The sequence below is a fragment of the Dermacentor andersoni genome, chromosome 8, assembly GCF_023375885.2.
Source record: "Dermacentor andersoni chromosome 8, qqDerAnde1_hic_scaffold, whole genome shotgun sequence".
Classification (NCBI taxonomy): Eukaryota; Metazoa; Arthropoda; class Arachnida; order Ixodida; family Ixodidae; genus Dermacentor; species Dermacentor andersoni.
In genome coordinates this window covers 115,774,647-115,788,444 of record NC_092821.1, presented here as the reverse complement: position 1 = coordinate 115,788,444, position 13,798 = coordinate 115,774,647, and the positions used below count along the sequence as shown (strand labels likewise).

The 13,798-nt window shown below is 48.5% G+C and overlaps 1 protein-coding gene across 1 annotated transcript in view; it reads left to right on the top strand.

Annotated features, from left to right (window-relative positions):
- Positions 1-13,798, top strand: part of LOC129384336 (uncharacterized) — a 73,185-nt gene that overhangs the window by 34,210 nt on the left and 25,177 nt on the right. The window contains exon 4 of the mRNA XM_055069673.1: positions 9,681-9,857. Within this exon, the coding sequence (XP_054925648.1) occupies positions 9,681-9,857 (177 nt within the window). The remainder of the gene's footprint in view (positions 1-9,680; positions 9,858-13,798) is intronic.

Below are 13,798 nucleotides of genomic sequence, written 5' to 3'. Positions count from 1 at the left end.
TCTTGAACACTCGTTTTGGCACACCGTGCTTTCTTTGCTTATAATATTATACGTGGTTTTGCCGAAAACAGCCCCCCTCCTATTTTTGTCATAATGATGAAACCACTGAAGTCAACAGTGTCGAGGAACATTAGTACGTTAGCAAGTTCACTGAAGTAAGCTCAAGAAGATTCTAGCATCCCAAGATCCATGTACAGGTATAGTAGCTATGTATTGTTACGGAACGATGAAAGAAGAGAGAGGAAGAAGATCGGAGAAGCTGGCTGCTGCATATTGTTGGTGGTCAGCCATCTTCACTATTCTGACTTATCCTCTATATATATTGTAAATATAGTTTTTCTACGCTCGCAACAACCCCGTAACATTGTGGTGAGGCGTGCGGGGTACCACAGCTGGATACGGAGCTCCGCAGTGGACGTCGCATCATCGTGCGCACCATGAATGACGGTGAGCACCTGGGATCCAACGCACCCAACGTCACCATCGCCAGCTACGTCGCTGTCACCTTTGGTTGTCCTTGTGCAACCCAAGGATCCTTCGACTTTCTGCGGGATCGATGGCGCCGACGTCGAAGAGTGGGTGTCCATATACGAAGGCGTGAGTGGAATCAAGAAATGGGACCCTACGCTTATGCTACCTAAGCTGTTGTTCTACCTAAGAAGCACGGCAATGGCGTAGTACGAAAGCCACGAAGAGGAGTTAACCAGCTGGGACCAACGCAAAGAGAAACTAAAAGAGTTGTTTGACAAAACGGCCGGCCGCAAAATTGCCGCAAAGCAGAAACTGGTCTCCCATGCCCAATGCCCCAAGGAGTCCTACGTCTCGTACATTCACAACGTGCTGGCACTTTGTCGTAAAGCCGATCACGACATGACAGAAGCTGAGAAGGTAGGGCACGTGCTTAAGGGCATTGCTGACGACGCGTTAAATTTGCTCATGTGCTAGAGCTGCTCTACAGTTGACGAAATCATTAAAGAGTGCCGACAATTCGAGCAGGCCAAAAGCCGACGCGTCTTGCAACCGTTCACCAGACTTCCCAATACTGCTGTAACGTCGACGCTTGAAGATCAACCCGCACAGCAGCATGCGTCGCCATCAGAGGACATGGTGTGAATCGTTAGACGTCAACTGGATGCGATAGCGCCCGCAGCTTTCTGTTCGCGTAGCCCCGCTGGTACCACATTTTCCGTTCCCCTCGCACAAGCCATTGTTCGCCATAAATTTGAAAGCATTGGTATACAGTCTGTGTGTGCTGTCGGCAATCACAGAGCTAACGAACGACCTTCTACTATTTTCGCTCCACCCCGACGCTTCTCTCCGCGTTATCGCAACCCGACTAAGTGGATAACTGTGGACGACCAGCCGATATGTTTCACCTGTCGCCGCATTGGTCATGTCGCCCGATACTGTCGCAACTAGTGGCTCTCAACACCTCGCACGCCGACCAACCTGAGCCGTTTTGATGAAAATAACCGCAATGTTTCGCCCAACGCCGAGTCTAACAGCGCCGCCAACTTTGCTCGGAACCCGTAGTACAGCCGCTCACCATCGCCGCGTGGACACCAGCCTCGTTAACCGCAAACCCGTCGCCCATCTTCCCATTCGCCGCAGCCACGTCGCCTTTCGTCTCCGGTGGCTGGGAAATGCAGCCCCCGGAGGTGGTGCTGCATTGCCGACTACTGCAGCAAATCCTCTGTCTGTGCCCACAAGGAGAAGTGTAATTGACGTTAAAATACACGGCGTACCTGTGCGTATACCTGTGCCAGCGTATCTTTGATGAGTGCTCGCCTACGTAGATGTTTAAAGAGGGTCCTCCCCCCAGCAGCTGCCCGAATGCTTCGTGTGGCTGACGGTGGCGTGCTGGTTGTTCTTGGAATCTGTACCGTGCGTTTAATTACAGCCGGCCGCCCTACTTCTGTTCTCTTTGCGGTGATCGACAACTGCTATCACGACGTTATCCTTGGGTTGTACTTTTTATCCACTCATTCTGCTGTCATCGACTTCACGACAGGCGTTCTTCAGTCAGACTGCCTCAACTCGCCCATGCTCAGAGTAGGCGCACCGCGTTCGCGCACCCCCACCGCGCATGCGCTCGCTTCAAGATGTGCGTCTGTCACCGGAGGCAGTTACTTGCGTCACTTTGACCACCCAGCCACAGATTACTGACGGTTAATATGTGCTTCACCCCATCATCAACGTGCTTTTGAGCCGGGACGTTGCTGTTCCACATATATTGTTCACGGTTACTAATAAAGACGTCGTTCTACCGCTTTTGAATTTCAGCCTATGCCCTCAAGTGCTTCCGGCCGGCATGTTCGTCGCCACCGTTTCTAGTGGTTGCGAATTTGATATTCAGAATCTGAGTGTCGAGAGTGGCTTATTAGCGCCAATTGCATCTTACAGCTTTGGTGCCGTAACGGATGACTTCGCGAAAATGATTGCACCTGACCTCACCTCTGGACAGGCCACAGACATACGACTCCTGCTTGAATTGTACAGTGACATCTTTGATTTCGGCGACAGGCCTTTAGGCCAAACATCTGCTGTTCACCACTGTATAAACACTGGAGATACGAATCCTATTCGTCGGTGTCCCTATCGTTTATTGTATGCTGAACGTCGAGTCATCCAATCAGCAGTGGTCAAAATGCTCTGCAAAGGAGCCATCGAGCCACACGAACATGTGGCGTGTGCCACATGTTTGTGCTGCATGATGGCATCCTCTACCGCCGCAATATCAACCCTGACGTCCCTGAGTTGCTCCTTGTCCTTTCTTGCAATCTGCGACCCGTCGTTCTCGAACAACTTCACGATGCTCCGACGGCAGGACACCTTGGAGTTTTGCGTACATACGACCACGTACGACGCTGGTTATTGTGGCCGGGTCTCTACTGCTCTGTGCGTCGTTATTTCGCAGCTTGCGAATTGTGTCAGCGCCGGAAGAAACCTCCCCTGGCACCTGTCGGACGACTCCATCCCATTGGAGTTCCGTCTGAACCGTTCTTTCGCGTAGGCCTTGACGTGCTCGGCCCTTTTTCGACAACGACTAGGGAGAACAAGTGGATCATCGTCGCTGCTGATTATGCGGCACGCTACGCGATAACAAAGGCGTGTCCGACTAGTGGCGCAACTGACGTCGCCGATTTTCTCCTCGGCGACGTCATTTTCCACCACAGTGCATCTCGACAGTTACACACAGACCGCGGCCGCTCGTTCTTATCTCGAGTTGTCGAAGACCTCCTCCGCTCTTGTGCCACTGACCACAAGCTGTCCACCGCCTACCACCCACAAACGAATGGTCTTACGGAGCGTCTCAACCGAACGATCACAGAGATGCTGTCGATGTACGTCTCCAACGATCACCGCGACTGGGACGCCACGCTGTCTTACATGACGTTCGCCTATAACTCGTCCCGACACGACACCGCAGGATATTCACCCTTTTATCTCTTGCATGGTCGCTACCCCACACTGGCGTTTAACATCATCCTCCCTTCTGTGCCACGTGTTGCAACTGAGTACGCTCGTGAAGTGATCGATCGCGCTCACATGGCACGCCAAGTCGCCTGATCTTGTTTATTAGCCTCGCAGCATAGAGAAAAAGAGCGTTACGTCCCCTGCCATCGTGATGTTAAGTCCGCACCAGGTGCTTGGGTGCTCCTCTGGTCACCATATCGTCGAGTTGGCCTCTCCCTGAAGCTTCTTTCACGCTACACAGGGCCTTATGAAGTCCTACGCCAAGTTACCGACGTAAATCACGAGATTTCGCCGCTACACTTTCATGCATCCGCAAATCAGATGCCTGTCGACGTCATGCACGTTTCGCGGCTGAAGCCATACTTCGCTCGCAGTTATTCGCTTGCCATGCGCCCAGACGGCGCTTCGCAATTCGGGGGTCCTGTTACGGAAGGATGAAAGAAGAGAGGAAGAAGAAAATCGGAGACGCTGGCTGCTGCGTGTTGTTGGCGGTCAGCCATCTTAACTATTCTGACTCATCCTGTATATATATTGTAAATATAGTTTTTCCGTACTAGCGACATCCCCGTAACATCATTTAACTTTAAAGACTAGGGTACGAATGCGGGAGCAATAATTATCTGCACAAAGAATGCGCTACACAATGTTTACGTAAATAACGAAATATGCTGAAATACTTTGTAAATACAGACTAATCAGGAGACCGTCCTCACAGCCAATGGAATCACAACCATAATAAAATATCAGTAAGAAAATATTTTCGAATTTTCAAGCTTCTTGAGCTTTCTTTTTGCAGTGGACTTTCTCACACGCTTTTTTTTCTTTGACATCCAGACTGATGTGATTCATGTGTGGGATAAGCCGCGTATAGCATAACTGATGCTATAGGTCTGTGCGACAACGAGTAGAGCAAAATATTTTTTATACTAGACTGCTGTTCAGCTTATCTTTCAGTAGAATGGACACACCGCACAACTGGGCGACCACGCCAACATGCTCCAGGAAATATTCATCCATGTCCTTCCCTTCCTCTTGCGATAAGTGAGTGTCACGCAGCTCTGGAAGAGTCGGTGGAACTCTGGGCTGACATGATACATGATCTTCTCTAGTGCTTCCGTCGTGGTAATCTTTCGGCAGCTCTTTAGCTTCGCTGAATTGCGATACCTTTGTGTATCATTCCTGAGTCGGTTGATGACGCCTGCGGTATTTAGTGAGTATCTTTACCGCTTTTGTGCTCACTGCGGTGGTGTAGATCCTATAAAGACATCATCAGAATGTGTTGTTGGGCTAGTTGGCAAATTGTCGCCAATGTTGCACGCTGTATAAAGGAACAGTACACACAGGTACACACCACAAGCGCAGCGCCCTGTAGTGCTTGAGTTTCATGTTCCGCTGTTGGGCGAATTCCATTGTCAACAAATACGTGCCATATGATGTTACTTCACATTTATGGAAACACAATACGGAAAGCCCGTTCGTTATCAAATTTCTACAGCACGTGATAGAAAATGACTGTTTTCGATAATTAGTACTTCGAGTCCATATTGGTCAGTTCTGCTGATATCTTTTGTAGGATGCCAAGTAGAAATATCCCTCCATAATTTTAATACAGCATCCCTGTACGCCCGCACTGACAAATTCAAATATATTTTTCCTAATATACATGTTTTTTTGCCGGAAGGTAAAACACACACAAAAGGAAGACACATAAAGACAACATGGGCGGCACAATACGGCAAACATTACCTTTATGCGTCTTCCTTTTGTGTGTGCTGTAACATGCGTCAAAAAAAAAAGACATTTCTTTTATCAAGCACAATCTAGGCCAACAAGCAGTTCTGTTGCAACATATCTTTCCCTGATCCATTGAATTGTGGAACCAGCTTCCCCATAACATATGAAAACTGACACCCGATAATTTGGTAAAGCAATCACTGGTTCATGCCCACGATTCCTAGGACCATGTAATTTACACCGTGTTTTTATGCATATGTGTGTGTACTGAGACCATTTTTTAATATTTTGTTCACTAGTGCTCTGCTGTGTGCCTTGTACATTTGACTTGTGTACCCGCTTTGGATGTGTGTGTGGTACCCTACATTCTGTACCACAACTCTTGAGATAACCCTCTTAGGGTTGCAGTATGTATAAATAACATAAATTATTAAATATGCAATGTTCAAAGCTTTAGTGCTGCTATATATCCATGTCACATGTCAAGTGTTGCTGGTTTCTCAGCGGTGGCTGAAAGTACTAGGCATCCGTTTTTTTTTTCAGCCAGTTTTCTTGATCAATGAAAGCTTTTAATTCATCTTGTTAAGGATTAGGTAGTTGAGCATTTTGTTTACTTTGACTTCATTTCAATGCAAAATACCCTTAGAAGGAAAACTAACTTCAAATGGCTTAAAGCTCCTGACAAATGAGCTTTAAAATTTTTACTCCGGATGAATTTCTGCTATAAAGCGGCAAACCAAGCTTGGAAGGAACACGGCAGTGCGTAGGAAGAATCGTCTTCTCACATTGTATGCTGTAGCTCAAAACGCGGCACGCCTTTTTACGAACGTGAATCCGCTCATTGTCAGCGGAAACGTTCCGGCTTTTTTTTTGTTTAGCCTATAAACAATCAGGAACATCGCGCACTGCAGAAATGCAAGCTATACAGAGAAACCGGCAAGCGCGTGGTTTCTTTGCGTGCGCGGAGCAAATTTCGCTGCGTAACGTCAAATAGCGCCCGGCGTCGTAGAAAACGACATAGAAAAAACCGGTCGTCCTGCTCATGATACTAGAGCCATGCGCTGTCAAGTGGTTTCTGCAAGAAAATAATGAACTGCAGATGAACAGTTTCGCAGCCACTAACTTGTTTTCCTTGCCTTCATCGATCAGGGACCGCTCTTCCACTCGATCATATGGCACAGCCGACCACAACAGCCTTCTTTTGGCCGGGTTGGCGCAGTCCATTCCTCCCAAGTGGCCCGAGCAGAGGCGAAAGCCATTGCACATCCCCGCCCATGTGAGCCCCTCCAGGACTCCCCATTTAGCATAAGTTCACCATATGGCACATCTGAAAAATGGGCAAACACGGTGCGTGTGCACGATTAAAGAACACCTATAAATGAAACCAAAGTTCAGAGTGCGAAAAAGCGACAAAAAAATTCTGTCCTTCAAGGCAGGCATTCAAAAGTGAAGCGAACCTACCTCGTCACTCGGGTAACTCAAACTACTTCTTGTAATTCACAACGCAGTCATTATCTGCTACGCAATTGAATTATTTTTCGGTTACTTCAGTGTTCACGAACATTCAAGGGTGGTAATGCGACAACAAGAAACTGGTCAGCGGATTGGTTTCCAGTATCGCCAGTTTGTGCAGCAAACACTGAAATACCTTCGGCAAATTTAGATTGAAACTCTCCTGCTCCTGCAAAAAAAAAAAAAAAAAGAAGAGAAACCGCTAACGTATACCGAAGCGAAATTTCCGTCTGCGAGTCGGCTAGCATCAATCGCCCCTTTTGTAACAGCCGACAAGTAATTTCAGTTTCTTAGAACACCACAGAAAAATGCACCGCCACAAACCAAGAACGTTATAGACTTGAAAACAAACGCGGAAGATATGTCGTTTCGTCCTGTAGCTGTTTTGCTAAGGATAGCACTCGTTTCTTCATAACGACTGCAGAAAAAGAGTGCTTACCTCTCCTCCGCTAGGACACGGAAAAATTTGGCTCTGCGGTTCCTCCCAGAGTTGCCACACCACACAGCCGCGCCGCACGCCTTGTGCCCTTTCCATACCTTTTCCGACATTACCGGAGCGTTCGCCGGCACAGAAATAAAATTCCAAGCATACGTCCCAGTCCAAGCATACGAAAAAACACCCGCGTGCAAATTAAGCGGCAGGGGCAGACAAACAGAATGGCAACCGAAGTGATAAGAGCGACGGCACTGCCGGTTGGCGCAACAGTTGAATCGACTAAATAAACTTATTATACGCGGAAAAAGAAAATAGCCAGAAGCGCATTTTATTTCTGTACATAATTGCATCACTTCACTTTATTGTTATGTAGGTTTAAAAAAAACCACATACGCAAAAGGTATTGAATTTCTCTTTGGCTATCCGTGTCATGGTGAAACTTCATTGCCAATATCGAAACTAGCCCCTCCGTCCACCCACTGTTTTCGCCCAGTTACCTGCTACCGTTTATCCGTTTATCGTCGAACTTCGCCTCACTCTGTCCCCGCCTAGAAACCGGCACCACTACGTCACCATTCGAAGCCAACCGGTAATAGAGCTAAGCAAGCATGAAGGAGATTATTTTTTGCCTTCATTCAAGCCTACAAATGATACGCTAAAGGAAAATTAAAATGGTCCGTAAAGCAACTTCACCCTGGCGGGAGGCGAACCCACACCGTCCGCATTACACAGACGTTTCGCTATAAATTCAGTTACGACCTCCAAATGCTCGGATAACTGCGAATAGTGCCTAACTAGAGAAGCATTAGCCAGTGCCGGCCACTGCCATGGCGCGGATGTGGAACGTCACTTTGATCGATGGCGGTGCGCACTAAGCGAACTTGGAAGATTAGGCAGAGGAATGGTGGGTTTAGCTCGCGCCGGCTGCCAGTTACATTTAAGGGCAGTATATCTTAAATTCGACTTTTACTGTATATACAATGGGCGTCGCATAAGAAACACGATATGAATATAGTCCCAATTCAAGACAGTGAAAATTCAGTACAGGGTGCACATAGACAAAAGGACCGAAAGAATGACGACGTGGTGCAGTCGGCTCTTTTAACGCCATAGCGTTAATGGCCCCGCGTCGCGGAAGATCCAGCGTCGGCGCCCGGCATCGGGCGTCGTTTCGGCAAAAAGAGTTTTAAACCACCTATACTAAGGCCATTCATGTGGTGCAAGAAATTCGGTCAACTAATTTAATTTCTCAAGCGAAAATGCGAAGAAAAATTGTAAACCGCGACTTACACACAACTCGCGCGCACGTAGCCTCGGATTTTAATTTTAATATACGAGAAAACATAATTTTTTTTTACGCGAAAGCTGAAACAACCCCCTGTTCCAGCGTTTCTACCATTCATACGCCGGCCACGGCGTCCGCCATTTGCACGCGCCTCCGCGAGAATATTTTGGAGGCCACGAAGCGGTGCGCCCGGTTATTTCGAACACCTACAGAATGCGCTCGCCTCTGCCGCATCGCGGCCCACGCAAGAGGCCGCGTTTCTACGAGAAAGCCAGCCTTCATGCATAGCGTGCGGCGCCAGCATTTCCCGGTAGACATTATGGTTACATACCCTGAAGCTGCCGTAAAATATGAGAAGCCGTCAGGGATCTGTGAATGCTACCACATTCCACTCTTAAAAGAGAAGCTTAAGCGTCCTCCAAAGTTTTGTCTACGTACGCGCTTAGTCAAGTTTGCCATGGCATACCAACTAGCCCATACCCAAACACTGCATGAAAAGTATGACGAAGCAATCACAGAATTTAATTATCAGTAGCGTGCCTTTCTGCAGGTGCATCAACTGCTCAGGAATGAGTGCTGCATACTACGCTGTCATTGCAGTCATCTGCTCTACCTTGGCGCTCGGCGCTCGTAGGTATCGGACGGAAGCTGACACAGCATTGTCGCTGCTTGGTAGTAAACATGCTGTGTCTAGTCACTATGAATACAGCGTAAGCAAGAAAAGTTGCCTGCAGGCCGTCGTGATTCCGCCACCCCTGTATCAAAAATATCCAAGATGACAGCTTGCTTAGCTCAATATGAAGAAAGGGGCTGACAGATGGAATAGCACACTGCGGTATAAAATTTGTAAACAGGAATAAGGTGCCTAGGAAAGGCTGGCCAACGTTTTGATAGGAGGACCTGTCTTCGTCAAAGGCGGCTCGTCATCCTCGGCATGTTAGATTTAAATGGTTAGTGCAGTGACGTCACGTGCGGGTGTTGTCACTGGCGGCTGGTTACAAAGGGACAGACTTCAGAAGTAATGAGCGCTGCCGGATGCCGAGGATAACGAGGCCGCCTTTGACGAAAATAGGTCCTCCTATCGAAACGTTGGCCAGCCTTTCTGAGGCACCTTATCCCTGTTTACAAACTTTATACCGTAGCTTGCTTAGCTGTTTTATATATCCGCACCCGCTTTAGAAACTGTAAAAAAAAATAGGACAACACATGCTGAAAATTACTGAATATCTTTTTCAGTTTCAAGTCAACGGAATGGCGGCACCGGAGAAGAGGACGTTCACCGCCAGTGACGCGATGCCTAACCTTGCGCGCATAATGTACCATCATATCGACCACTTCAAGAACGTTGAGGTTCTAGAGCACCACCTCGCGTACGATCCAATTACCGCGGCCCTACGGCAAGATCCAGATACCGTAAGTTGGCATGAATTTGTTCATATGATGCGGTTCAGCACATTAAATGAACGAGCAAAATTCCTATCTCTAGTATACCGGTACATCTTCATTCACAGTTGTACATGACAACCCATTCGAAATAACATTGTGAAGAAAATGTTGATTCGCATAACTAATGCCTAAACAAAATGTGCTGTTCTTCGCACGATTTGGAGAAATGGAGAAGCATACACCACTTCCTGCTTACCAGGCAATTAGTAAATATTCAAAGGAAGTTCGTCGGTGAGTGGTTGATTGCCACCTCATGAAACTAGGGCACCGGACTCAGTAAGCCACTTGCCTAATCCCTACAACACTTTGTGTACATTGTCTTTCGGCCAGAATCGTGACGGCTGGACGTGCGGGGGAGAATGTGCCGGTAGAACGTGCTTAAGAAGTTTTTAAGCTGCGCGCCCTGTCCTGCAGCCATGTCGATCGACCATTCGCGCGTTTCTTGACGCTAACTGTAACAACAAGGTACAGGTAAAAGGCATGTGTGCAGCGCACACATGAATTGTTATAAATTTTATTGCATTACATTTCTTAGTGCACTTTACACACTTTCCGGAGGCTATGTTTGTATGTATGTTTGTATTGTAGCACCCACCGACGCCGCACACGCTGGGAGGCTAAGCTCGGCGTCTCGGCTGGCGCCTTGATGCCGGCTGCGAAAGTGAAAAATAAAGACTGGCACGCATTTTCGACGCGCAAGCATGGAACGCGCAGTTCTTTTGGAAAAGCTTGTTACTCTGGTGCGCTGCCTCTATCGCACCGCTTCTTACGCTCGGTACCCGACAGTGGTGAATCAGACGTCATAATCGGAGCATCAACAAGGACCCGGTTCGTCGTCGCCAGCTGCCAATCCCCGCCTGCAGCCATGGACCAGCTTGATGAAGAGTGTCGTCGAGCCCACCGAAGCTCGACGACACTTGGCGTTCGCAACTGTTGCCCTACCGTCCGCAGAGCCCTAACGTCTGTTTTACGCAGGTAGTCCCAAAGCTATACGTAAATGGCGTGTCATTGCAGCTCTGATGGTACCTGTTCCTCAAGCGAGAAGTTCCCAACGATGTCATCTCACGTCTTCACCTTCTGCCGTCTGACTAAAACATGTACGAGAGCTTCAAAATTGCTTTCTTTCGAACCTTTGGCGTACCAGTTCCCCATCCACTACAGAGCACGCCTCAGTCTTCTTCAACAGTTGCCGTTTTTGAAGGAGCGGCTCAACCTACCTCGTCTTGTTCGCCGTCGGCGCCTGGTGAGGGCTGGAGTATCGCGGCTCGTTCATTGCATGACAACAAACGACCTCCCACCCCATCAACTGCACAGCCAGTGAGCCCACTGCTTCTGAGCAATTACCGCCTTGCGTCCACGTCCTAGCGTACGAAAGAGTCGGCATGCACTCCATCCGGGTTAGATGGCGTCCCAGTCCAAGCTGTGAAGACGCTACAGACGCGTACGCTGCCTTGGCGGCTGCCGAGACTTCTTTTAGTGCACCTGTACCCAGTGAGATCCCCCGGCTATACTGCGGCGAGACTGATCCACCAGCTATCACGTACACTGCACTTCCTAGCTATGCCAGTGTCCTTCCTGTAGAACACGTATACTCTACCCTCACTCACAGTGGCTCGGTCAGTGTCTCGACTTGCACCAAAATATTACCTTGGCGTTTGTCCACAAATATGCCGCCTCAGCTTATTGTATTCGGCGTCGAAAAACTCATGCCCAGCACAATCAACAGCGCCATTGCTCCCCCACTTTTCATCGCTGCATCCACGCAAATTTTTCCACACGTGCCAGGTCCGATGCTGATATCACGCGCTTCAAATGCGTTATATATCAGCACCGAACCTTTGCTTACAAGTCCAACTAACATTCAGACAACGGCAACACGCTAAACTCGATCGAGCAAGCTGGGTCCTGTCGTCGCCAGCTTGAAACCTCGGTCGCAACATCAGCAGGTGCCAGATTCGATACTGATATATGGCTCTTCGCAAGCCCCGAGGTGCCCTACCGCGAGCTTCGTACCTGTACCAGCCCAAATTAGGGCGATTAGGGCAAGTGCCGCTTTCCCCGCAACACTGTGAATTCGACCGTCCATGAAGATCAACGATTCAGCATCCGCAGCTTAGAGCATGAATGGCATCAACCCTGTGCCCTCCACGGTGCAGCAAATGGGGACCACGTTTCTCAAGCTACCGCGATCAAAACCTTGTCCACTGCTCCACTCCCAAGCCAGATGACCGAAGTGAGTCACGCACATTACGCCGTTCCGACTGGGCAGGGTGCCCTGTAGCGCCCACTGGAGCCGCAAAAGCCAGGACGCTAAGGTCGGCGCTCTCAGTCGGTGCAGCTGCAAAAGAAGAGAAAAATAAAGATGGCCAGCGCGTGCTGAACGCGCAAGCGCGGCAAGCGCACTTCTGCTGGAAAAGCCTGCTGTGTTGGTCCACTGGTTCTGGCGCAGCGCTGCCACCCATCTGCATCTGACTATATCTATATACACTTTTCTGGCTACCTGGGTAACTGGGTAATCTATAGTGGTAGAGGGCAGTGCATCGTAATGTTGCGCCGACTGAAAACGTTGGGAAGCAAACGTCTGACCAACCGTGCGACCACCTACTGAGTATGTGCCTTTCAACGAATAGCATTCACGCCGATGCGGGTCACTGAAGGAACGGGGCTCTGTAAGCACCGATTTTCGAAGAAACTGTACGGCGTCGATTTGGAGAATTCGGTAGGTCCATTTAGTCTGTGTTCGTTTTCAATAAGTCTCTTTTGATGCTAAATTTGTTCACGGGGTATGGGCCAGTAAGTCTGTGCTCCTCTTCAACGAATGTTTCCGACTCCAACTTGGGTAACTCTGCCTCTCTAGAATGACGAAATACCTAGAGAAGTTCTAACAATTGCCTACTAATGCGTAAGCATTGTTTGGCTCGGTTGCGACTTCTTTTTTGCTTAGTATTGTTTAGTTTCTTAGCTTATGCGGGTCCACTCAAGGCCTTTTCGGTGACAATGAATGCTTCTGCTTTCGTAGATAGTCGTCAGGGTAGATCGCCGCATTGCCTTGTCACCCTCGCTATCGCTCTTACAGGTTGTCTGATGCGCGCGTTCCTTGTTCACGCAATGTTTCGCCTGCGTTCTGACTGCACCTTCGTAATGCCCAATGAAAACGCTTCAAGCGTCTCAACGCGCCTGTTTGCCCCGACGTGTTCATAACACGGAGGAGCTTCAGCAGTGTTCAAGTGGCCATTGGGCCGCACCAAAGTCTGAAGTTGGCCCATTTCCGAATTTCATGTTTGCCCACCCCAAACGTGTGTTGGCTCACCCCCGTATTTCAACTTGGCTCACCCCCAAGTTTGCATTGCCCCACCCGCAAATTTAAGTTGGCCAACCCCTAAATTTCACGTTGGCCCACCATTAAATTTCAAGCTGGCCTACCCCCAAATTTCTATTGGTCCATGTGCAAATTTCACATTGGCCCACTCCCAAACTTATATTGGGCCACCCTCAAAATTTCAAGTTGTCCCACCCCTTAGTTTAAGTTGGCCTACTGCCAAATTTCAGCTGACCCACCACCATATTTAAACTTGGCCCACTGCAAATTTTCATTTCGCCCACATTCAAATTCCATGTTGGCCCACCCCCAAACCTAATTTGGCCAATGTCCGAATTTAGGGTGGCCCGTGCCACAGTTGAAGTTTGCCCACCCCACATTTCAAGTTGACCCACCCACAAACTTCACGTTGGCCCACCTTCAAATTTGAAATTGACCAACCCACAAATTTCTTTTTTCCCACTATTAGTATAAAATTGCCCGTGCATTTTCTAAGGAGTTCTTTTTATCTCAATGGAAAATCAATTTTTTTTCTTTGTTTCTTTAAATTGTTCCTGATCGCTTAAGAGCTACCAATTATCTTCGTTTG